Source organism: Perissodus microlepis, chromosome 9 (genome assembly GCF_051167445.1).
Source record: "Perissodus microlepis isolate ML-2025 ecotype Zambia chromosome 9, ASM5116744v1, whole genome shotgun sequence".
Taxonomy (NCBI): domain Eukaryota; kingdom Metazoa; phylum Chordata; class Actinopteri; order Cichliformes; family Cichlidae; genus Perissodus; species Perissodus microlepis.
Window position 1 is genome coordinate 32,799,259 of NC_140469.1, and position 25,027 is coordinate 32,824,285.

The window sequence follows — 25,027 nt, forward strand, 5'->3', positions numbered from 1 at the left end:
AGGAGGCCGTACAGCGTGAGGAGGCGTGGAACGTGAGGAGGCGTGCAGCGTGAGGAGGCGTGCAGCGTGAGGAGGCCGTACAGCGTGAGGAGGCGTGCAGCGTGACGAGGCCGTACAGCGTGAGGAGGCGTGGAACGTGAGGAGGCGTGCAGCGTGAGGAGGCGTACAGCGTGAGGAGGCCGTACAGCGTGAGGAGGCGTGGAACGTGAGGAGGTGTACAGCGTGAGGAGGCGTGCAGCGTGAGAAGGTGTACAGCGTGAGGAGGCCGTACAGCGTGAGAAGGTGTACAGCGTGAGGAGGCGTGCAGCGTGTGGAGGCGTGCAGCGTGTGGAGGCGTACAGCGCGTGGAGGCGTACAGCGTAAGGAGGCGTACACCGTGAGGAGGCGTGCTGCATGAGGAGACGTACAGCGTGAGGGGGCGTGCAGCGTGAGGAGGCCGTGCAGCGTGTGGAGGCGTGCAGCGTGTGGAGGCGTACAGCGTGTGGAGGCGTGCAGCGTGTGGAGGCGTACAGCGTGAGGAGGCGTGCAGCGTGTGGAGGCGTGCAGCGTGTGGAGGCGTACAGCGCGTGGAGGCGTACAGCGTAAGGAGGCGTACACCGTGAGGAGGCGTGCAGCGTGAGGAGGCGTGCTGCATGAGGAGACGTACAGCGTGAGGAGGCGTACAGCGTGAGGAGGCGTACAGCGTGAGGAGGCCGTACAGCGTGAGATGGCGTGCAGCGTGAGGAGGCGTACAGCGTGAGGAGGCCGTACAGCGTGAGGAGGCGTGGAACGTGAGGAGGCGTGCAGCGTGAGGAGGCGTGCAGCGTGAGGAGGCCGTACAGCGTGAGGAGGCGTGCAGCGTGACGAGGCCGTACAGCGTGAGGAGGCGTGGAACGTGAGGAGGCGTGCAGCGTGAGGAGGCGTACAGCGTGAGGAGGCCGTACAGCGTGAGGAGGCGTGGAACGTGAGGAGGTGTACAGCGTGAGGAGGCGTGCAGCGTGAGAAGGTGTACAGCGTGAGGAGGCCGTACAGCGTGAGAAGGTGTACAGCGTGAGGAGGCGTACAGCGTGTGGAGGCGTGCAGCGTGTGGAGGCGTACAGCGCGTGGAGGCGTACAGCGCGTGGAGGCGTACAGCGTAAGGAGGCGTACACCGTGAGGAGGCGTGCTGCATGAGGAGACGTACAGCGTGAGGGGGCGTGCAGCGTGAGGAGGCCGTGCAGCGTTTGGAGGCGTACAGCGTGTGGAGGCGTACAGCGTGAGGAGGCGTGCAGGTTGAGAAGGTTTTACAGCGTGAGGAGGCCGTACAGCGTGAGAAGGTGTACAGCGTGAGGAGGCGTGCAGCGTGTGGAGGCGTGCAGCGTGTGGAGGCGTACAGCGCGTGGAGGCGTACAGCGTAAGGAGGCGTACACCGTGAGGAGGCGTGCTGCATGAGGAGACGTACAGCGTGAGGGGGCGTGCAGCGTGAGGAGGCCGTGCAGCGTTTGGAGGCGTACAGCGTGTGGAGGCGTACAGCGTGTGGAGGCGTGCAGCGTGTGGAGGCGTAGAGCGTGAGGAGGCGTGCAGCGTGTGGAGGCGTGCAGCGTGTGGAGGCGTACAGCGCGTGGAGACGTACAGCGTAAGGAGGCGTACACCATGAGGAGGCGTGCAGCGTGAGGAGGCGTGCTGCATGAGGAGACGTACAGCGTGAGGAGGCGTACAGCGTGAGGAGGCGTACAGCGTGAGGAGGCCGTACAGCGTGAGATGGCGTGCAGCGTGAGGAGGCGTACAGCGTGAGGAGGCCGTACAGCGTGAGGAGGCGTGGAACGTGAGGAGGCGTGCAGCGTGAGGAGGCGTGCAGCGTGAGGAGGCGTGCAGCGTGACGAGGCCGTACAGCGTGAGGAGGCGTGGAACGTGAGGAGGCGTGCAGCGTGAGGAGGCGTACAGCGTGAGGAGGCCGTACAGCGTGAGGAGGCGTGGAACGTGAGGAGGCGTGCAGCGTGAGGAGGCGTGCAGCGTGAGGAGGCCGTACAGCGTGAGGAGGCCGTACAGCGTGAGGAGGCCGTACAGCGTGAGGAGGCGTGCAGCGTGAGGAGGCGTACAGCGTGAGGAGGCGTGCAGCGTGAGGAGGCGTACAGCGTGAGGAGGCGTGCACTGTGAGGAGGCGTGCACTGTGAGGAGGCGTGCAGCGTCAGGAGGCCGTACAGCGTGAGGAGGCGTGCAGCGTGAGGAGGCGTACAGCGTGAGGAGGCGTGCACTGTGAGGAGGCGTGCAGCGTGAGGAGGCCGTGCAGCGTGAGGAGGCCGTACAGCGTGAGGACGCGTACAACGTGAGGAGGACACACTGTACGTGTCCTCTTCACATACATCGTAAGGAGACGTACAGCGTGAGTAGGCGTGCAGCATGAGGAGGCGTGCAACGTGAGGAGGCGTGCAGCGTCAGGAGGCCGTACAGCGTGAGGAGGCGTGCAGCGTCAGGAGGCCGTACAGCGTGAGGAGGCGTGCAGCATGAGGAGGCGTGCAACGTGAGGAGGCGTGCAGCGTCAGGAGGCCGTACAGCGTGAGGAGGCGTGCAGCGTGAGGAGGCCGTACAGCGTGAGGACGCGTACAACGTGAGGAGGACACACTGTACGTGTCCTCTTCACATACATCGTAAGGAGACGTACAGCGTGAGTAGGCGTGCAGCATGAGGAGGCGTGCAACGTGAGGAGGCGTGCAGCGTCAGGAGGCCGTACAGCGTGAGGAGGCGTGCAGCGTCAGGAGGCCGTACAGCGTGAGGAGGCGTGCAGCATGAGGAGGCGTGCAACGTGAGGAGGCGTGCAGCGTCAGGAGGCCGTACAGCGTGAGGAGGCGTGCAGCGTGAGGAGGCCGTACAGCGTGAGGACGCGTACAACGTGAGGAGGACACACTGTACGTGTCCTCTTCACATACATCGTAAGGAGACGTACAGCGTGTGGAGGCCGTGCAGCGTGAGGAGGCGTGCAGCATGAGCAGGCGTGCAACGAGAGGAGGCGTGCAGCGTGAGAAGGTGTACAGCGTGAGGAGGCGTGCAGCGTGAGAAGGTGTACAGCGTGAGGAGGCCGTACAGCGTGAGAAGGTGTACAGCGTGAGGAGGCGTGCAGCGTGTGGAGGCGTGCAGCGTGTGGAGGCGTACAGCGCGTGGAGGCGTACAGCGTAAGGAGGCGTACACCGTGAGGAGGCGTGCTGCATGAGGAGACGTACAGCGTGAGGGGGCGTGCAGCGTGAGGAGGCCGTGCAGCGTGTGGAGGCGTGCAGCGTGTGGAGGCGTACAGCGTGTGGAGGCGTGCAGCGTGTGGAGGCGTACAGCGTGAGGAGGCGTGCAGCGTGTGGAGGCGTGCAGCGTGTGGAGGCGTGCAGCGTGTGGAGGCGTACAGCGCGTGGAGGCGTACAGCGTAAGGAGGCGTACACCGTGAGGAGGCGTGCAGCGTGAGGAGGCGTGCTGCATGAGGAGACGTACAGCGTGAGGAGGCGTACAGCGTGAGGAGGCCGTACAGCGTGAGATGGCGTGCAGCGTGAGGAGGCGTACAGCGTGAGGAGGCCGTACAGCGTGAGGAGGCGTGGAACGTGAGGAGGCGTGCAGCGTGAGGAGGCGTGCAGCGTGAGGAGGCGTGCAGCGTGAGGAGGCCGTACAGCGTGAGGAGGCGTGCAGCGTGACGAGGCCGTACAGCGTGAGGAGGCGTGGAACGTGAGGAGGCGTGCAGCGTGAGGAGGCGTACAGCGTGAGGAGGCCGTACAGCGTGAGGAGGCGTGGAACGTGAGGAGGCGTGCAGCGTGAGGAGGCGTACAGCGTGAGGAGGCGTACAGCGTGAGGAGGCCGTACAGCGTGAGGAGGCGTGCAGCGTGAGGAGGCCGTACAGCGTGAGGAGGCGTGCAGCGTGAGGAGGCGTGCAGCGTGAGGAGGCGTGCAGCGTGAGGAGGCGTACAGCGTGAGGAGGCGTGCAGCGTCAGGAGGCCGTACAGCGTGAGGAGGCGTGCAGCGTCAGGAGGCGTACAGCGTGAGGAGGCGTGCACTGTGAGGAGGCGTGCAGCGTCAGGAGGCCGTGCAGCGTGAGGAGGGCGTGCAGCGTCAGGAGGCCGTGCAGCGTCAGGAGGGCGTGCAGCGTCAGGAGGCCGTGCAGCGTCAGGAGGGCGTACAGCGTGAGGAGGCCGTACAGCGTGAGGAGGCGTGCAGCGTGAGGAGGCCGTACAGCGTGAGGAGGCGTGCAGCGTGAGGAGGCGTGCAGCGTGAGGAGGCGTACAGCGTGAGGAGGCGTGCACTGTGAGGAGGCGTGCAGCGTCAGGAGGCCGTACAGCGTGAGGAGGCGTGCACTGTGAGGAGGCGTGCAGCGTCAGGAGGCCGTGCAGCGTGAGGAGGCGTGCAGCGTCAGGAGGCGTACAGCGTGAGGAGGCGTGCACTGTGAGGAGGCGTGCAGCGTCAGGAGGCCGTGCAGCGTGAGGAGGGCGTGCAGCGTCAGGAGGGCGTGCAGCGTCAGGAGGGCGTGCAGCGTCAGGAGGCGTACAGCGTGAGGAGGCGTGCAGCGTGAGGAGGCGTGCAGCGTCAGGAGGCCGTACAGCGTGAGGAGGCGTGCAGCGTCAGGAGGCCGTACAGCGTGAGGAGGCGTGCAGCGTCAGGAGGCGTACAGCGTGAGGAGGCGTGCACTGTGAGGAGGCGTGCAGCGTCAGGAGGCCGTGCAGCGTGAGGAGGGCGTGCAGCGTCAGGAGGGCGTGCAGCGTCAGGAGGGCGTGCAGCGTCAGGAGGCGTACAGCGTGAGGAGGCGTGCAGCGTGAGGAGGCCGTGCAGCGTCAGGAGGCCGTGCAGCGTCAGGAGGCCGTGCAGCGTCAGGAGGCGTACAGCGTGAGGAGGCGTGCAGCGTGAGGACGCGTACAACGTGAGGAGGCGTGCAACGTGAGGAGGACACACTGTACGTGTCCTCTTCACATACATCGTAAGGAGACGTACAGCGTGAGGAGGCGTGCAGCATGAGGAGGCGTGCAACGTGAGGAGGCGTGCAGCGTCAGGAGGCCGTACAGCGTGAGGAGGCGTGCAGCGTCAGGAGGCCGTACAGCGTGAGGAGGCGTGCAGCATGAGGAGGCGTGCAACGTGAGGAGGCCGTACAGCGTGAGGAGGCGTGCAGCGTGAGGAGGCCGTACAGCGTGAGGACGCGTACAACGTGAGGAGGCGTGCAACGTGAGGAGGCGTGCAACGTGAGGAGGACACACTGTACGTGTCCTCTTCACATACATCGTAAGGAGACGTACAGCGTGTGGAGGCCGTACAGCGTGAGGAGGCGTGCAGCATGAGGAGGCGTGCAACGTGAGGAGGCGTGCAGCGTGAGGAGGCCGTACAGCGTGAGGAGGCGTGCAGCGTGAGGAGGCCGTACAGCGTGAGAAGGTGTACAGCGTGAGGAGGCGTGCAGCGTGAGGAGGCCGTACAGCGTGAGGAGGCGTACAGCGTGTGGAGGCGTACAGCGTGAGGAGGCGTACAGCGTGAGGAGGCCGTACAGCGTGAGGAGGCGTACAGCGTGTGGAGGCGTGCAGCGTGAGAAGGTGTACAGCGTGAGGAGGTGTACAGCGTGAGGAGGCGTACAGCGTGAGGAGGTGTACAGCGTGAGGAGGTGTACAGCGTGAGGAGGCCGTACAGCGTGAGGAGGCGTACAGCGTGTGGAGGCGTACAGCGTGAGAAGGTGTACAGCGTGAGGAGGCCGTACAGCGTGTGGAGGCGTACAGCGTGTGGAGGCGTACAGCGTCAGGAGGCCGTACAGCGTGAGGAGGCGTGCAGCGTGAGGAGGCGTGCAGCGTGAGGAGGCCGTACAGCGTGAGGAGGCCTGCAGCGTGAGGAGGCCGTACAGCGTGTGGAGGCGTGCAGCGTGAGGAGGCGTGCAGCGTGAGGAGGCGTGCAGCGTGAGGAGGCCGTACAGCGTGAGGAGGCGTGCAGCGTGAGGAGGCCTGCAGCGTGAGGAGGCCGTACAGCGTGAGGAGGCCGTACAGCGTGAGGAGGCCGTGCAGCGTGAGGAGGCCGTGCAGCGTGAGGAGGCCTGCAGCGTGAGGAGGCCGTGCAGCGTGAGGAGGCCGTACAGCGTGAGGAGGCCGTGCAGCGTGAGGAGGCCGTACAGCGTGAGGAGGCCGTGCAGCGTGAGGAGGCCTGCAGCGTGAGGAGGCCGTGCAGCGTGAGGAGGCCGTACAGCGTGAGGAGGCCGTACAGCGTGTGGAGGCGTGCAGCGTGAGGAGGCCGTACAGCGTGAGGAGGCGTGCAGCGTGAGGAGGCCGTACAGCGTGAGGAGGCGTACAGCGTGAGGAGGCCGTACAGCGTGAGGAGGCGTGCAGCGTGAGGAGGCCGTACAGCGTGAGGAGGCGTACAGCGTGTGGAGGCGTGCAGCGTGAGGAGGCCGTACAGCGTGTGGAGGCGTGCAGCGTGATGAGGCGTGCAGCGTGTGGAGGCGTACAGCGTGAGGAGGCGTGCAGCGTGAGGAGGCGTGCAGCGTGTGGAGGCGTACAGCGTGAGGAGGCCGTACAGCGTGTGGAGGCGTACAGCGTGAGGAGGCGTGCAGCGTGATGAGGCGTGCAGCGTGTGGAGGCGTACAGCGTGAGGAGGCGTGCAGCGTGAGGAGGCCGTACAGCGTGTGGAGGCGTACAGCGTGAGGAGGCGTACAGCGTGTGGAGGCGTGCAGCGTGATGAGGCGTGCAGCGTGAGAAGGCCGTACAGTGTGAGGAGGCGTGCAGCGTGAGGAGGCGTGCAGCGTGTGGAGGACGTACATCGTGAGGAGGCGTACAGCGTGAGGAGGCGTACAGCGTGTGGAGGCGTGCAGCGTGAGAAGGCCGTACAGTGTGAGGAGGCGTACAGCGTGATGAGGCGTGCAGCGTGAGAAGGCCGTACAGCGTGAGGAGGCCGTACAGCGTGAGGAGGCGTACAGCGTGATGAGGCGTGCAGCGTGAGAAGGCCGTACAGTGTGAGGAGGCCGTACAGCGTGTGGAGGCGTGCAGCGTGATGAGGCGTACAGCGTGAGGAGGCCGTACAGCGTGAGGAGGCGTGCAGCGTGTGGAGGACGTACATCGTGAGAAGGCCGTACAGCGTGAGAAGGTGTACAGCGTGAGGAGGCGTGCAGCGTGATGAGGCGTACAGCGTGAGGAGGCCGTACAGCGTGAGGAGGCGTGCAGCGTGTGGAGGACGTACATCGTGAGGAGGCCGTACAGCGTGAGAAGGCCGTACAGCGTGAGAAGGTGTACAGCGTGAGGAGGCGTGCAGCGTGAGGAGGTGCAGTCAGCCTGGGGCTCGCTCGGGCCACTTCGGGGGTGGGGTGCCCTCGGCCTCTCGGCCTGGGGCTCGGTCACTCAGGCGCAGCTGGCTGCCGGCGGAGCTCCCGGGCACGTCACTGCAACCCCCCCTGGCTTCTGCTCCGCGGCTGCTGAGTGACCCCTCATCTGGGGCTCTCCTCAGCTCTTTCTGGGACAGTGGCGTGGCTGCCCCTCTGTTGGTCTTCCTTGGTCTCTTGTGCTCTGAGGGCCTCTAGATGTCTGGAGTCTCTATCTCCTCCATACCTGCTTCATGCCCTGGAGGACGGGGCTGTGGCCCCCCCACACCCTCTAGCAGATCATTACATGAAGGAACCTTTTAAAAACAAGCGCGGTCATGCTCACAGGTGTACACACGGGTGCTCACACACACAAACTACACCCTTTTTGGCTCCTACCTCAAAGCACACTGTGTTCTGTCGATCTTACGTGCTGCACAATAATGTTTAATATTTAGTATTTACAGTTATATCCCCATATATCATTGTGATGTTGTTTATTCTATTACTCTTGTTCTCTTCTGCTTGTTTTCTTTTTTCTTTCTCAACAGGTGATCCAGGTGATCGATAGATGCATTTTTTTCTCTGCTTATTCTGTTGGTTTTTGTTTTTTGCCCTTCTCCCCCGTCCCTCTTCTCAGCTGTTTTTCTTTCCCTCTTTCTTTCCCCCAGTCAAGTCTGTCCCGTATTCAGCAAGTGAAAATAAAATAAACAATAAAAGGTGAATCAAATGGACCATTATGGCAAGGCTGGGATGGTCAGTTTGGTAAAGTAAATCCGTTGGGCATCTTTCTTCACCTTTAGACAATAATTCTGATGCAAAAGAGCCAAACGGGAAAAAAAAAAAAAAGGAGGCGCAGTCATGCATGTCTCTAATCTTAGTTTGCTTTGTTTCACAAGTTTACATGAAGTATTTCTGACAGTTTGATGGAAACGGAGGAGACTCCTCCTCCTCGCGCTGTCTCTGTCACAAGGCCAGCTGCTGTCTTAAACACTTTTACATAAAGCTGTTATATAAGCAGCTGGCGGGGCAATCGAGCTACAGTATGAATGAGGAGGGAGAGAGAGAGAAACAAAGAGGAGAACATTCACTCGCCTCCTTTCTGCAGTAACCTCATTTCCTCAGAGCACCACTGACCTGCTTCCTGCTCTGTGTCCACGTCTCACCTGGTTTCAGCTCTCAGTGACACAGGTGACCATGGTGACATCACAGGGCTTCCACAGCCAGGTGTGCTCCTGCTTTCACTCACCTGGGACTAACCTGCACCCTCTGATTCATCCAGTTTAAAGCAGATGTGTCACAAAGGGGCCAGAAACCTGCTGCAGGTACAGCAACTCTCCTCTGTGTATGTGTGTGGTTTGGTTTTTGTGCAGAAACGGGACTCTACCTGAGTTCGTCCCTCCACACACCTGATCCTGAGGTCCTCGTTTGTTGTTGGTGTTTCAGGCATTGGCACCCTTCAGTCTTTGCAGGATCGCTGAGTCCCTTCAGTCCGTGACAGTAAACAGTAAACTTTAGGAACTCCAGTGAGATTTGTATTTTTGCAGTTTTGCATGCAGGAGCAGCCACACAGCTCCTCCTGCAGTGGAAGTACTGCTCTTTAAATGCACTTCGGTGCGTGACGTAGTGACCACTCGACCTCTGACAGGCTCCCAGCACAGGGAGAAACCAGCTGAGGGTCTGTGGCTTTAACACGCTCGTCCGTAACGAGCTTTGATCAGCTCTGAGCCTGCTTTACATGTGAGCACGTCAGCGTCTGTGTGTGACGTGAGGGATCAACACTGGGACTGAAAGTCCTGTTTGTTTCTCTGTGTGTGTGTGTTTGTGTTCCTGTCTAGCTATTCTTGTGAGGACCGGGTTGTGTGTCCTCTACTATACTTGGGCACAAGTATAGTAGAGGACACACAACCCGGTCCTCACAAGTTTGAAGGCCTTTAAAGGCCCTTTTGAGGCTCAAAATGTGGTTTTAGTGTCAGGGTTACAATTAGGTTATGGTTAGGTTTAGGGGAAGGGTCAGGCATTCATTTTTGCGTGCGGCCCTCTTGTGTCATCCGTGGCGTGTGTTGATGATGATGTGCTGTAACATTAGATGACCGTGGCACGCTTGGAGCGTTCTCTCTCCTTCTTCTTGTTTCTCCTTCTGCCCACAGGTGAGCTCGCTGCAGCAGCAGGAGCTTCTACAAGCAGGTGTGTGCGTGGAGCTCAGGGGCGTCCCGGCCGTGGAGCGCTGGGCCGGATCTTTACCCACTCAGGGAGACGTGAGGTCACTGTGGAGCAGACGGCGTTTGTCGGGCTGCTCTGAGAGCATCAGGTACGAGTCCTGATGTCACAGCTGAACCCGAAGGTGCAGCTAAGAGGTTGTAGTTGAGTGATGACCTCCAGCTCACGCTGGTTTGCGGCTGTGATGAGTAACAGGCCGCAGTACGGTCTCGGGGTGGGGGTTCCCCGTTTAGCGGCTCGTCTACGCTCACTCACGACCACGAGCTCTGAGACAGTGACATCACAGAGACGAGGTCCTCTGAGAGGTCTGTGCTGGGAGACGGCTCCGTGACCCAGGGCAGAGGTCACATGACAGGAAGTCTGAGCTTACCACGGCGCTCACAGAGTCGCCGCCCTGCTGTTTCAGTCCTGCCCAGAGTGGAGCAGGTGGAGCAGGCGGCTGCAGAGGCAGCACAGAGGTGGAGAGAACGGTGGAGCCTCCTTTGTTGTTTGCAGGCACACACTCACAGCAGGCTGTTACCCATCATGCCTCTGTGGGGTCCCCACTGTCAGCGTGGACTCTGTGTTTATGGAGGCCGAGCCTCCTTTGTGCTCACACATCCGGGCTCTCTCTCTCTCTCTCTCTAGGAGCCATTTTGGACTCAGTTCAGCCTGGCTGCATCAAACCTGTCAACTCCGCAGCGACAAAGACTCCACTTCCGGTTAGGACCACCAAAATAAAAGTCTCTCAAACCTGCTGTACGCTCGTCGCGTGATCGTCAGTGAAGACCCCAGGAAGGTGACGTCACAGCAGGGGTCGGAGCAGGACACTCCTCAGATCTGAGTCTCAGCTCTGTGAGATTTAACAGTGTCACACGTGTAGTTGTTAATGTTCACGCTGTCCTGACTCAGAGGCCTCCGGGCTCAGCTTCCTCTGTGGGAGGCCGGAGGACGCCATCATCGCTGCAGCTGCAGCTAAACTGGTGAGAGTAAGAACACGCCTGCCAGCACCGACCTGCAGGAGCTCTCTCTCTGCACGAGACAGAGGGTGTGTGTGTTTACATATCTTTGTGAGGACAGAAAATTGGCGTGCTACTATACTCGTGGGGATCAACAGCCCGTCCCCACAGACATTTTCGAGACTAAAAATGTGGTTTTAGTGTCAGAGTTACGGTCAGACTCAGGGTTAGGGTAAGCAGCTCGGAAAGCATTGTGTTAATTAGACGTCCTCACTAAGATATGAAAACGCTTTTATTTTGAAAGCGGAAGTATGATCTGTGGGTAGGGGTTGCAGCAGCTTCACCAGCCTCCTGCAGCCCGTCCCCATCAGCCCGACCAGAGCGGAGAGGACTGAGACAGAGAGGCAGAGGAGAGCGGGGCTGCGGGCTGTGCACGCGCTGCTGCTGGTCCGGGACCGAGACTGACCCCCCCTACCCCCACACCCACCGGGCCGGGCCGCCGCTGTCCGCCCTGCACGGCTCAAGAACCGCGAGGAGACCTCCGAGGACCCGCTGGATTACACACACACACTCTGCCTTTAAACCTGGAGGACCCTGAGAACATGTGGCTGTCCTGGCTCACCTGCGCGCTCGTGCTGGGAACTCTGTGTGCAGGTAAGCACAGCTGTGTGCGCGCGCGTGTGACTGAGAGAGAGAGAGAAAGACTCGGCAGCACATGGCGAGGAGCGCGAGCAGGATTCAGGCTGGACCGAGGACCGCCCAGGAGTTCGTCCCCGGTGCCCTCGGTCTCTGGGCTTTTATTCACGGACTGTTTCAGATCAGAGCCGGACTCTGTGTGTGTGTGTGTGTGTGTGTGTCCTCTGCTTTGTTTCTGGTGGCAGAGTCCCGGTCTGCCGGTGTGATGCGTTCACGGTCAGGTGTGTTTGGCTGCGTTTCGGGGGGCTTGGCCGCTGCGCACGCGCGCATGCAGGCGGCCCTGTATTGTGTGCTTGTGCACGGTGGCGGATCAGTAATAGATCCTTCATTTTTCCATGTTTGATATTTGGCGCGCGCTTTGCTGTCGTGCACGCGCTCGTTACTACGACACGTCGCGGATGAATGAAGCCGCTCCGTCACGTGGACCCGTAGTAATGGAGCGGAGGCGCGTGACACCTCCTCAGACCCACCTCTGTCTGTGTGTGTGTGTGTGTGTGTGTGTGTGTGTGTGTGTGTGTGTGCTGACCTCTGACCTGGTTCCAGCAGTGCTGTGAGTCACGTGCCTCTGTGCACATCTGTCCAGCTGTGCTGTCTGTTAGTTACTTGTCTGTTCCTACAGCAAATGTGACCTTTGACCACCGTCAAAGCCCAGAGAGCTGATTGGTCAGTATGGTGGAGCTGATGGAGGAAAACCTGAAAGTTCAACAAGCAGGCGGAGTTTAACACTGCCAGGTAAAAATAATATAATATAACCATTAAATATATTTAACTGAGATCTGCTCCTTCAGCGACAGACAGCTACAGACAGATTACGTAATCGGCCTACAAATGCGGCCTCAGGAAGATGTAGCCCCTGAATTTAGACACCCCCATAGTTTCTGTCTGGGCTTGTGCTGGTGTTACCTCCTGTTAGCCTGTTCTGTCCTGTTAGCCCCTGTTCTGTCCTGTTAGCCCATGTTAGCTCCTGTTAGCCTCTGTTAGCTCCTGTTAGCCTCTGTTAGCTCCTGTTAGTTCCTGTTAGCCACTGTTAGCTCCTGTTAGCCCATGTTAGTTCCTGTTAGCCCATGTTAGTTCCTGTTAGCCACTGTTCTGTCCTGTTAGCCTCTGTTAGCTCCTGTTAGCCCCTATTAGTTCCTGTTAGCCACTGTTCTGTCCTGTTAGCCCATGTTACCACCTGTTAGCCACTGTTCTGTCCTGTTAGCCCATGTTAGCTCCTGTTAGCCTCTGTTCTGTCCTGTTAGCTCCTTTTAGCCCCATTAGCTCCTGTTAGCTTGTGTTTATTGTTAAAGACAAACACTGCTGTGGCCTCGCAGCAGGACCGCCCAGGTTTGGATCTGGGTTCAGCCTGTTTGTGTGTTCTTCCTCATCTCAGGAGGTTGAATAAAGGTTAGTGTTGTTGAGCTGCTTTTGTTTGTTGTGTGTTTAAAGAAGCTGAGCAGGCTGTTTGCGGTGAAAGTGCTCCGAGTTACTCAGTCAGTGCTCAGGTCTGTGACTGCAGCTCTGATTAGCTTTCCCGTGCTGTCATCACCGTCCTCGTGGTGAGCTCACTGTAACGCCACGTCGGTTTGTGTGCTTGTTTCTTTGTCCACGCACTCGTCCTCCACCATCACAAGTTCACCATCCAAACTTAGCTCTTATGTACATCCCAGACCTCTGAAGGTTCTCATCTACATCAGGTGTAAGGATGTCATCATGTTGCTAAGCATCCACCCAGTAGGGCTGGACCATATCATACCGTTCACGGTAATACCGGTATAATGTTGGGCAACGATAAGAAAATGAAATATGGCGATAGAATATGGGTAAAACACGCATGCGCAGTGCCTTTGTTTTCATACGCGCATGGCGGCGACACAGAATGAGAAGAGCGAAAGCGGATCGCTGAATGAAACGGATGAACCAGAACTGGTTTGTTGTGCTGCAGCTTCAGTGGTGTGGAACTGGTTTAGCTTTCATCCGTCAGATACACAACAAAGCACTATTTTTGGTAGAGCATGCTAGCGGGCCGTCGTTGTTACCGTGTTTTTTGGAAAATACGGCACAATGAAAATCAATCCTTTGATTTTTCTGAAAGTCGACAGAGCCCCTTATAATCCCGTGTGCCTTATGTATGAACTCTGGTTGTGTTTACTGACCTCGAAACGATTTTATGTTCACGGCGCTCGAAAATCTGTCAAATGTTTCAGTACGACTTTGCTAAGCTACGAAGCCGCACCGCTTGATGGATTGTCGGAGCGTTACGGCTATCGTAGGCGGAGCCTCGCGGAGTGATACGTACTGTGCTTCAACATAATATTACCGTATTGTGTGTGTATAACCTCTTTTGTGGATATTATACATGGTTATGCTGAGGATACATCGGCCAGTTTCCACTGGAAATGCCTTTTGGTTAAACTGTCAGCGAGGAATTTGCATTTGCACTGTTACATTTTTATATATTTTTTTTTATTAATCCTTTATTTATCCAGGTAAAAAATCTCATTGAGATTAAAAATCTCATTTCCAAGAGCATATATAACTTTAATGCACATAAAAAACAGCTGCTTGTTTAAGTGAAAATACATTGATGGGTTTTTGGGGTTTGCACTAATAAAGTTGTGGAGTTGTAAAGTATTTTGTCTAGTGTCAGTTATATCGTCAGTTTTGTATATATATATATACTTATATATATATATATATATATATATATAGGGCTGTTCGATATAACGATATATATCGGATGACGATATAAAAACGTCTATCGTTTCATTTTACGCTTCGTGGTGTTGCAAAATAAACTGTTTACGGCAATATGTTTTCATGGTTTTGATGGTCACTGTAGTGGTTATATTAATTTATTAAAGTTCTCTCTTTCTCTTATATTTAATATAACCACACTACAGACAGACAAGCGCTTGTTTTTATGCGTGGTCGTTAGCAACAACAACGGTAAAACCATCGCGTGTCCGCTTGTTTATGTTCCACATAAACCTTTCACAATAAAGCTCAAGATCCTGTTGAGACTTTTCAAAATAAACTGAATCACGTGAAAGATTATTTACGGATGAGAAGTAAAAAAGACGCCAGGTGCTAAAAAATAAACCTTAGACTCCAACGTTAGAACAGGCTTTTCCCCGCAGCACGCCGTGTAATAAATACTCACAAAGGAAACGGCGGCCGTTACAACTTATGTCTAAAAATGTATCGTTTCATGCATCGGTTAAAACACTCGACTCCAGCTACATGACGCGCAGCTGGAAACACTTCACGCAAGTCGAGCTGCCCGAGATTCACCGAACTTACAGAAAATGTTACATTTTTGTGATTTATATCGTTATCGGGACGATAGATGTCTTAATATCGGGATCTGAGATTTTGGTCATATCGCCCTGCTCTACCACCTAGTCACATGCTGACCTGTTTTTAGCACATATGTGACATCTTAATTTCATGAGGGTGGGATCTCATTAATCGCCACAACAGCTGAATCGTGCATAATATATTATGATGTCATTATGTTGCCTAGTAACCACATAACAATGTGTGATCCATTTTTACTGCCTAAACGTCGTCCACCACCCTGTTTAAAGACAAACGTCACTGTAGCGCGTTCGCCAGCTGGAATCATGGAGGCAGGTTATGAAGATGTGGTTCAGGGTCAGGGTGTTGATAACCTATCAGCACAGGATCAAATATATTGATGCTGATTGTTCAGGTGAACAGGTCCAGATACTCAAACCACCAACAGCTCAGAAGAAATCTGTACAGACTGATGCGCTGCTGTGTGTGTGTGTGTGTGTGTGTGTGTCTGTGTGTGTGTGTGTGTGTGTGTGTGTGTGTGTGTGTGTGTGTGTGTGTGTGTGTGTGTGTGTGTGCGTGCTGCAGAGCAGGGACCCTGAGGATCTGCACCAGCAGGTCTGTACAGTCAGAATAAAGTGGAAGTTTATCAGCTGCTGTGGAAAACGTGCACACACACACACACACACACACACACAGGTCAGCAGAGACACGCTACAGCCGTCTGACTGTGAATTGTACACGGATATAAAGTGAGAGGGGTTTTCTTCTGATTCCCAGTTCCGATCAATAATCGCTGGGATTCAGTTTTCCGCTCCGTGGTTGGTTTAAAAATACAACACGGCCTGAAGAAGCTCCCTGGTTGGATAGAAGCAGACGTGTTCTGCAGGTTATCAAACATCAGAGCAGAGCAGCTGACCTACTCATGGATTCCTGCAGCGATGATCGTCAGAGTAGCTGTGAAAGTGTCTGTGACCAGCCTGTGGTCATACGATGTAAATGGCCAATCGCATCGTGTGATTGGGTGAAATGACAGAGGTGGAGGCAGCGCATAAAACTTCAGCATCATCAGCTCAGGTTGAAGCTCTGCTTTCATTCTGCAGTAAAAGCTCAGGCTGAGCGAGGCCGTCATGACACTGCAGAGCTGCTGTGTTCGGTCTGTTTGGGGTTGTTCTCCCTCTCGGTGTGAACGCCGTGGCCACAGTCGGGCCTGCGTTTGCTCCACATCCTGATGGCGCTGCTGCAGCTTTCTTCATCGTTTCTGTGGCTGTGGATGCCTGTGCTGTTTATTTGTTGTGTATGCACACTGTGCTGCTGTAACACACACACTGTGCTGCTGTAACACACACACAGCACACACCCTTCCTGTAGCCGTGCATGCTTTGACACAGCAGGTACCTCACATGTACAGAGGTGTGCACGGGTCAGCAGCGTGCCGTGACACGAACGCTCCGTGTTCTCCGAAACTCCAGAACCAATCAGCAGGCTGAACATTGTCACGTGATTGTAGTGACGCTCATCAGCAAACGAGCTGCAGGTGTGAACACGCCCCAGGTGGCGTGGCCGTCTTTACTCTCCACCTCCTGAGGGAAGTATCGGTTCTATGTGTTCACGCTGATCCGGATACGTTTGAAAACAGCGTTTTCGTCTGAAACCGCTCGGCGTCCACACTATCAGCTGTTCGTCCACACTGAAACGACTGAAACGCTGACGTTCCAGTACTGCGCGTGCGTGAAACGCAAGACGATTCGACCTGCTGTGTATTTACTTTCTGGCTCTTTGAAAAGCAGCGAGTTTGTTAAATGGACTCACAATGAGGTGGGGTTGTTGCTGCGAGTAACACAAAAGTACAAAGTTGCAAAAGCGAGTGAGAGTTAAAGAATTTGAAGAGAAGCTCTCTGGAGCGCGTACACACTGATATTAATCTTTAGTATGGCTGTCAAAGCTGAGAGCAAACAAAACGACTGCTGCGTAATGGCCTCCGCCATCTTAGTTTAATTGGTCACATGACTGCATCATATGACTAACATGCGTCATTTCCGAAAGCCTGCGGTGACGCTGTCCTCACCGCGATGCAAAAACTGCATTTTCAAATGTATCACTTTGGAGCGGGTTTTTAAAAAGCTCAGTTTTCCTGAAAGCGTCTCCGTGTGGACGCGCCTCAGAAACGGACGCTGAGCTGCTCATCACTGCAGGCCTGTGTGGAGGAGCGTCGGGTTCACCTTCAGCCTGACGCTGAGCGGCGGCTCGCTAACAGTGGTGTGTGCTTTTGTGTTGTTGTTGTTGTTGTTTTATTGCCGGGTGAAGCAGAGCCCAGCGTCGGGGCGTGCTCAGTGCTCCGGCTCCCTGCAGGGCCTGAACATTGAGGGGGGCTAAGGAAGAGATGCATGATGGGGGATGGGTCTCTCCTGGCTGCTGGCAGGATTTAAAGGCCCAGTGTCTGTTTTTGTTCTCCTCGCAGCTCCCTCAGAGTAATGACACGGGGTCAGGAGGAGGAGGAGATGGGAGAGGGGGAGGTGCTGGGTCCGGAGCAGAGCTGTGAGGCCACTTCAGTTTGTACAAGGGTGGTAGCAGTCAGCATGAATGAGGACGGCGGCGCTTCCTGTGAGGACGGCGGCGCTTCCTGTGAGGACGGCGGAGCTTCCTGTGAGGACGGCGCTCTCTCTGAGGCTTGAAGACTTGGGTCAGAGTGAAACCTCTCAGCAGGAATCCTCACGAGTGTCGCTGTGCGGGCTGAACCCACGTGGTGCTGATATGGTGAATCAGAGCTCAGCAGCACTCTGGGAGAGGTGAAGGCAGCACAGTAATTATTCATGAGGACATGTTTATGTCTCCGTCTCCCGTCCATCACAGAGCTTTTAGCAGCCAGTTTGAGGTGGGGGTGGGCAGTAGAAACGATATAAATTTGGCAGGTAAATGGTCACATGACAACAACGGCGCCAACATACTGAGCATCCATCGCTCGGCCTCCCAGCACACAGAAATCCTCCCGGGCTGACGGTGTGTGTGAGGGCGGGGTCACGGCGGACTCCTCCTCCCTCTGCATTGATCTGAGAAAGCAGGTCGTCTATCAGAGCGGTGAAACATGGACGCTGCAATCAGAGCACAGAGTCACATGATCCAAGCAGCCATCTCAGCGTGTGAGAGCGCTGACTCAGCGCTGCTGTGTTAGCGGCTCGTTAATCAGCACCATCGTTAACCCACAGACACGATCAGCTGACACTCACGTACCTGCTGATGAGCAACATCATCAAAATCCTCCCTGAAGAGCTCCGCCTTCCTGGATGCTCTGTTAGTACAGTGACCTCATTATGGGTCACATGACATCATTAAAAACAGCACAGACATGTCCAGTTTTACGTTGATCTTGGTGATGGATAGCCTATCAGGTCTCAGAGGCGGAGCTTTAGGCTGGTGGGTGTAGACACACCAACCTAAAGTGACAGCTGAGTCATACTAACATCTGCAAAGGGGCGGAGTTTCACCTCAGCGTGGAAACCTTAAAAACGCCTCACGTTACGTTTACTGTCTTCTCTTTTTCAGAATCAACTCAACTTTATTTATACAGCAGCACCAAATCACAGCCTCCAGCTGCTTTAGCGTAAAGACCCTGCGATAGGGGTGGGAAACCCCAACAGTCAGACGAGCCTATCAGCAGCTCGCTGCTCAGTGGGAAGGAAGAACTCCCTCTGAACAGGAAGAAGCCCCAGCTGAGGGACGGCTGTCGCTGGGATGGATCAGGTGTTCGTTCTCCTAAACCTGTGCTGACTGTGCAGACTGGCTCCTCCTCCTGCATCACCTCAGTGAGAGATGAGTTTAACCTTACACCCCCCTCCCCCAAGGTTCAGGCTCTGATGGCGTGCTGGTGTGTGAGGTCACAGCCTTCTATGGTTTCGCTGTCCTGGACCTGAGATCCAGCTGCAGCTCCTCGTACCTGAGGCCGGGCGAGGGAGCTGCGGAGAGGCGAGGCTCTCACAGCAGCGGAGCCTGTTACTGCAGTACCAGTACTCCCAGCACGTGTACTGGTACCGTGTCCTGACCATGTAAAAGTATGTGCAGAGTGAGCGAGCACTTCCTGTATCAGTTATTGTTTCGCGCTTTAACCTCTGATCTTCAGTTTCGTTTTTAAGAGCGGTGTTACCAAGGTAACGCCCATCATCGCCGTAAACTGCCGCGTGTGTCAGCTCCGCCCTGCTCGGCTGTGTGAGGGTCAGCGTACAGCAGCAGGTGATCAGAGGGTTTGGTTTCCTGAAGCTAACGTGTTTGCTGCTCGCTCTGGCGCCTGAAGGTGCAACGCCAACAAACGTTTCCCAGGCGTGGACATTAGTGACCACAGACGGGCAACATCACTTGCTTCACTCTGCTCCGCCTTTTATTCCCAGGAGATGGGCGCCCCAGCTCTGCCTCTGTGGGACGTCTCTTCCTGTTAAAGGGGCGTTCTTCCTCACACTGTCACCAGCTGAGCTCAGCCTGCAGTGTTTGAACCCGTGCTGTACAAACAGGAAGTAACACGCCAGTGAGGACGGCGCTCGCAGCTCCACGCTTCCATCCACGATGATGTCACAGAGCTGTGACCTCCTGCTGACCGCCTCACAACACGACGACCCTCGGCCTGACTCTTGACACCGTCTGACCTCACAGGGCGCCAAGCAGGACCAATCGGCCAATCACGAGCAGCGGACATCAGAGTACCTGTGGACTCTGAGTACACACTGTGTGTGTGTGTGTCTTGGTCTACCCTGAGCTGTGGGGCCCAAAGCACACAGATCAACAATGGGGTCCAGGACACTTTATCATACACGGCGAGCGAGGACGTGTCTCACATGAGTCAGACTAACCAATCAGAGCGCGGCGCCCTCGTGGCCCGCGGTGTGGATTCATGTCAGTGGAAACCAGGTTGTCGTCTGCTTTGTTTTTGGGGGGCTGTAAAGTTTGGAGCCTTGTTGTGACAGATGGGGGTCATTGAAAAACTGATTGCTCCCTGGGGACAGACGACCCCTCCCCCCTCAGTCAGGGGATGACTCTCTGTCTCCCATGAGAACATGGAGGAGGGGTGGTGGTGGGAGGTGGGGATCCGTCTCCTCCCAGAGGTGACGGAGACAGATGTTGTCTGGACGTCGTCAACAAAGCTCACCCTCAGGCTCTGGTGCAGGTCGTCCTCCCCAGATCAGATGGGCCAGCCACCATTGGCTGTCGACACATGAGCGTGCATGCTGGGCCTCGTGCACGCTCACGTGCCACTGGTGCTGCAACATTTGTCAAAGCAGAAAGGAGCAAGCACAAACAGTTTGTCTGATTGGCCAGTGGAGCGCCTGCAGGAGGAGGTCGGGGTGGACGGTGGGCCGTGCTGAGTTCATTATTTATGTTATTATTTACATTACTGCTCACTTTGCTGTCCCTCGATCACTCACAGTACTACTCACAGATTCACCTCATCACTGCAGCAGGTCATGGTTGGGGCTGGTGATGTGAGATATAATGTCGTGTTTTTGTTGAATGTCTATAAAACGCAATTTGTATTCATTTTTGTTTTTTCTTTAAAGTTGTAAGAATATGCTGACCTAGTTTTGTTATGTCAATTTGTAATTCATTTTATTGGAAACGTTTTTGGAAAGTGATTGGTTCATTGGCTCATGGACCCTCCCATTAATCAGGGGCTTAAGAGCACCTGGAGGTAAAGATGGTTTTTTGTTTGCCAAATGTCTGATGGGACGACGGGAGGGTTAGGATTTTCTGACCACTTTTGAAGTTGTTAAAGCAAATTAAGTTAACTTTCGTTTAATTTTAAGTTTTAAGAAGTTATTTGGTTGATTTTTGTTTATAATTTTCCACGAAATAAACAACATATGATTTTTAAACAATGGAGTCAGAAGTGCGTTCCAAAAACAAACCTCCCGTTGCCACCCACGGCCTTTTCTTTCACTTTTTTGGTGTTTGGAACATAAAAGGCCGTGACACAAACATATATATATATATATACATATATATATATATATATATATATATATATATATATGTTTAAATAAGCTCCACAAACTGTTATTTTCAACCATACACAGTCTAAAATTGCGCTTATTCAAATCAACCATTCAGTGTTTTTTCTACTCTGAATACAAAAGCGTCTGAATGAATTTCAGTGTTTTCTTTAAGCATCAGCTGCACACAGGTTTTTCACCAGTGACAGCACTGTGACAGTACGACTGTCTGTGACAGTACGACTGTCTGTGACAGTACGACTGTCTGTGACAGTACGACTGTCTGTGACAGTACGACGGTCTGTGACAGTACGACGGTCTGTGACAGTACGACTGTCTGTGACAGTACGACGGTCTGTGACAGTACGACTGTCTGTGACAGTACGACGGTCTGTGACAGTACGACGGTCTGTGACAGTACGACGGTCTGTGACAGTACGACGGTCTGTGACAGTACGACGGTCTGTGACAGTACGACTGTCTGTGACAGTACGACGGTCTGTGACAGTACGACGGTCTGTGACAGTACGACGGTCTTTGACAGTACGACTGTCTGTGACAGTACGACTGTCTGTGACAGTACGACGGTCTGTGACAGTACGACGGTCTGTGACAGTACGACGGTCTGTGACAGTACGACTGTCTGTGACAGTACGACGGTCTGTGACAGTACGACTGTCTGTGACAGTACGACGGTCTGTGACAGTACGACGGTCTGTGACAGTACGACTGTCTGTGACAGTACGACGGTCTGTGACAGTACGACGGTCTGTGACAGTACGACGGTCTGTGACAGTACGACGGTCTGTGACAGTACGACTGTCTGTGACAGTACGACGGTCTGTGACAGTACGACGGTCTGTGACAGTACGACGGTCTGTGGTCAACACTCGCCAACAAGCAAGAATTCATGAAATCATGGAGATTAAAGAGGTTATAACATGTGAAAGTAGTCGAACTGTGATGAGCTCGTGTTACAGAAACAGACCAGTGACTGACGTGGAACCGTCACGCTGTTCATGTCACGTGCTTTGGTGGAGACGCTCACATTCGTGGTGCTGCCAGGTGGGAGGGGCGATAAATGATGCATTTGCAGAGCGTGTGAGAAAAAAACTCCATGGTAACCTTGATGGTTACGATAAAGCCATTTTGACCATCGTACATGGAAAACCTGACGATACATTAAGTATATCGGATACATCGCCCACCCCGAGTCTGGCGGCTCCATCGGCTCTCTGTGATGGACCCAGACCACCAGTGGCTGCTTTTAAAGTCCGCGTTGCCATGCACGCAGTCACAAAGAGCTGCCTCCTTTATTGCTGTAGGGTCGAGCTGGCACCAGCTCCGACGACCCGCCCAGTATCACCTGCACTTACTCAGGTGTGATGAACACGCGTCTTTCTACTCGCACCTGCTACTGCTACTACTCCGATTGTTGTCAGGGTGATGTTGCGATGTTGTTGTCACTGCATAAATGGAACTAAACTGTTGCGGTAAGCAGAAAGTATGCAGCACTGCAGAGGTGGTGTTTGTGCGATTCTCTCGGTGACACTGAAAGCATGTGGTCAGTGTTGTCATCAGTTCATACTGAAACGCACAACGACGTTTCTCAGCCACTTCGAGCCAAAAGGAACTGAAGGCTGAAAAACAGGACGAGAACCTGAGCGTCTGAGTGAAAGATTTAGGCCATCGTCACCCGTGTACACACCTCTGTTAGCGTTTGGAGTGGTTTTCCAAAGAACTGGCACCAAGTTGGAGACAGCTGCTGGAGGAAACGATACCGGGAACGATACCGGGAACGATACCGGGAACGATACCGGGTGGTTTCAGTTTGTTTGTGAGCAGGTCCCTCACAGTAGAATTTGTGCTCTTTGTCTGTTGTACGAGTTGACTTGAGCCTCTGATTACTTCTCGCAGCTTTAGTTTGATTTCCTGGTGTATCAACCAAATTTTAATTCAGTTTAATTCAAAGTACTTGATCCAGCATCAGGGATCGTTTTGAAAACCACATAAACATGATGTAAAAAGCTCCACAGAAGCTTCGTGTGTGTTTGAGGACGCTGACGTGGTGAACGAGTCAGCTTCACTCCAGCTGTAGCTCCATCGTCTGCTTCTGTCTGATCTTTATGTGCTCGCAGTTTGTTCTGTGTCGATCGCTCGTCAGACCAGCGTCCATCTGTCCGCTCGCTCTCGTGGGAACGCCGCGCACATACGCTCATTGTCCTGGAGTGTGAACGATAGATGCAGGAAACACAGCTACATTAGCAGAGGTCAGAGATAGCCTCGTAGCACCCGGCGCTGCTACAAGACATCAGTAAAGGCAGTCAGTGGTCAGGAGGAGGCGTGTCCTCACCTTGTTTGGGTCATTTAGGTCTGAAACTGTACTGAAGGGCAGGACGCCTAAATACAAGGTTCTTACCCAGCACAGGGCCTGGGCCGTCTGTGGGAACCAGTTACCCCAGTGTGTGTGTGTGATTAGTTCCCATGACTTTGCATCTTATATGCTGCCCTATCATCACACTAACATATGCACGCACATAATTGGTCTGCCAGATGCCCGTGTGTGTGTGTGTGTGTGTGTGTGTGTGTGTGCTGGTGCATATATGTGCTTGTTTGCATATGAGAGCGTGACCTCTGACCCCTGGTGTCTGGAGTTTACAAAGGCTCTAATAGCTGCTATGAGCTCACTTTGCATTAGAAAGCGACGCGCTCACACAGTCGAGCCATTCGCAGTTGGCTCACGTCTGCATGCGTGTCATCTGGAGACGCCAGAGGTCAGAGGTCACACACTTTCACACGTATGCAGCACACAAATGTTAATGTGCACGACGGTGCAGCTGGAAGGCCGAGGGTTCGAGTCCGTGCTGCGCTCACACAGAACAATGCTGCAGCTGTCGCCGATCCCGCTTCGTGACGTGAGCATCGGCGTGCTCGCCGCAACGTCTGCGCCGCTGTCACCGAGGTCATGAGAACGCAGCGAGGGTGGGCGGCGTTATCACCGCTCTGCTCTGTGACCATAAACCTGCTGTCACCTGACATCAGAGCGTTGTGTGTGTGTAAACGACTGTGAGCAGACATTAGGAGTCGATCCCCGAGTGTATCCAGCACAGATCCTGATGGTGCCGCTCACACTCCTGCTGTACGTGTCAGAGAGCTGCTGGGATGCTCCAGGGCCGGTTGGTAAAAAGGAAATGTTCATGTTTTGTGTTTTTTGTGATATTATGATGAAATGACAGAACTCAAAGTCCTGGGTTTGACTAACAGTGGGAAAGTGAACCCTGATGTTTGTGTTCAGGTCAAAGTTCAAACGTCAGCTTGATTTTATTAGATGTGATTTAGCTTCAATACATGGAGCATGGAGAGCGACTGACAGCAGCTCGGTGGTCGTTTCAAAGGTGTGTTTGTGTGAACTCGCTGCTCCAGTTTAACTGAAGAAGCCGTCTGAGTAAATGTCAGATGACACACACACAGTGACATCAGCACACAGGTCTCCATGGTAACCGAGGTCGACCTGCAGAATACTGATGATGGTTCGGTCGTAGTACTTTCCTGCAAACATTACTGCTAAAGTGTGTACTCCCTGCTATTGCAGTACCCTCAGAGGTGCTGCCTGCTGTCCCATAATGCAGTGCGGCAGGTTTATTCCCGATCACCACAGTAACCACGCCTCTTTCCTCCCTGCAGCTCCTCTCTTTGTGAGGAGACTGTAGGATTTGTGACATGAACACGTGAAGCTCCGCCTGCTGCTCCTCACGCTGACATTAAAACTCACAAACAGTTAGAGCTGCGTCAGCGTTCGCGGCTGAGCTGCACCTCTGCACCTGCACTTTTAATGACATCATGCGACCAATAATAGGGCTGCTGTGAGGTCACTGTAGCAACAGAGTGCCCGAGAAGGTGGAGCTCCAGAAATTCTAGGATTTTGATTGGATGTTACTGATCAGCAGGTATCTGTGTGTGTGTGTGTGTGTGTGTGTGTGTACTCCACCTGCTTGGTCACCTCGGGCTCTGAAACAAGAACACGGCTGAAACGCTGTGAAGGATTCAGAGTGGGTGGTTTGTGGCTTCATGCTGTGAGCGCAGGAAGTGTTTGATTTATCCTCCAATCACAGCTAAGAACACGTGTTGATGGTGTGCTCTGGGCTTCCTCTCTGATCGAGCTCTGTGATAACGACGGCGCTGCTGTGATGTCTGTGCAGACGGTGTGAGGTGAAGCTTCCCTCTGCTCTCCTGCAGTCCTCGCTGTTTGCACGGCGGCTCTGGTTCGCGTCCTGTCCTCATGCAGGACCTCAGCAGCTCAGTGTGTCTGTCAGTCTGAGCCGGGTGGCAAGTGCCCCCTAGTCTTGCATATGACAGTGTTGTTTATTAAAATAAGATCGCATTAACAGTTTGAGCGTAGTTACAGTCAACAGTGAGTATAAATGCTAAAACTGAATATATGCATAGTGTTCCCCCCTCCACCATTAACAAACGGTTCAGCCCATAGCAGGACCCAAGCGATGTTTATGATGGTGCCAGAGCACATTTTGAACAACACCATGGGAATTTCAGATTTCACACAGGTGGGTGGATGTTACACTGTGGAAATGGAAGGAAGGTGAGTGTTATTAACCCTCTGAGGTCCACGGACACGCTGCACCTCCAGATCACATGACTGATGTAAGCTGACACAGCAACAA

At 54.6% G+C, this 25,027-nt stretch overlaps 1 protein-coding gene across 1 annotated transcript in view; it reads left to right on the top strand.

Moving 5' to 3' along the window:
- The first annotated feature begins 10,694 nt into the window (after window positions 1-10,694).
- The window catches only part of LOC146380902 (activin receptor type-2B-like), a 28,716-nt gene continuing 14,383 nt past the window's right edge, over window positions 10,695-25,027 (top strand). Inside the window, exon 1 of the mRNA XM_084940301.1 lies at window positions 10,695-11,055. Coding sequence (XP_084796427.1) covers window positions 11,004-11,055 — 52 coding nt within the window. The 5' untranslated portion in view covers window positions 10,695-11,003. The remainder of the gene's footprint in view (window positions 11,056-25,027) is intronic.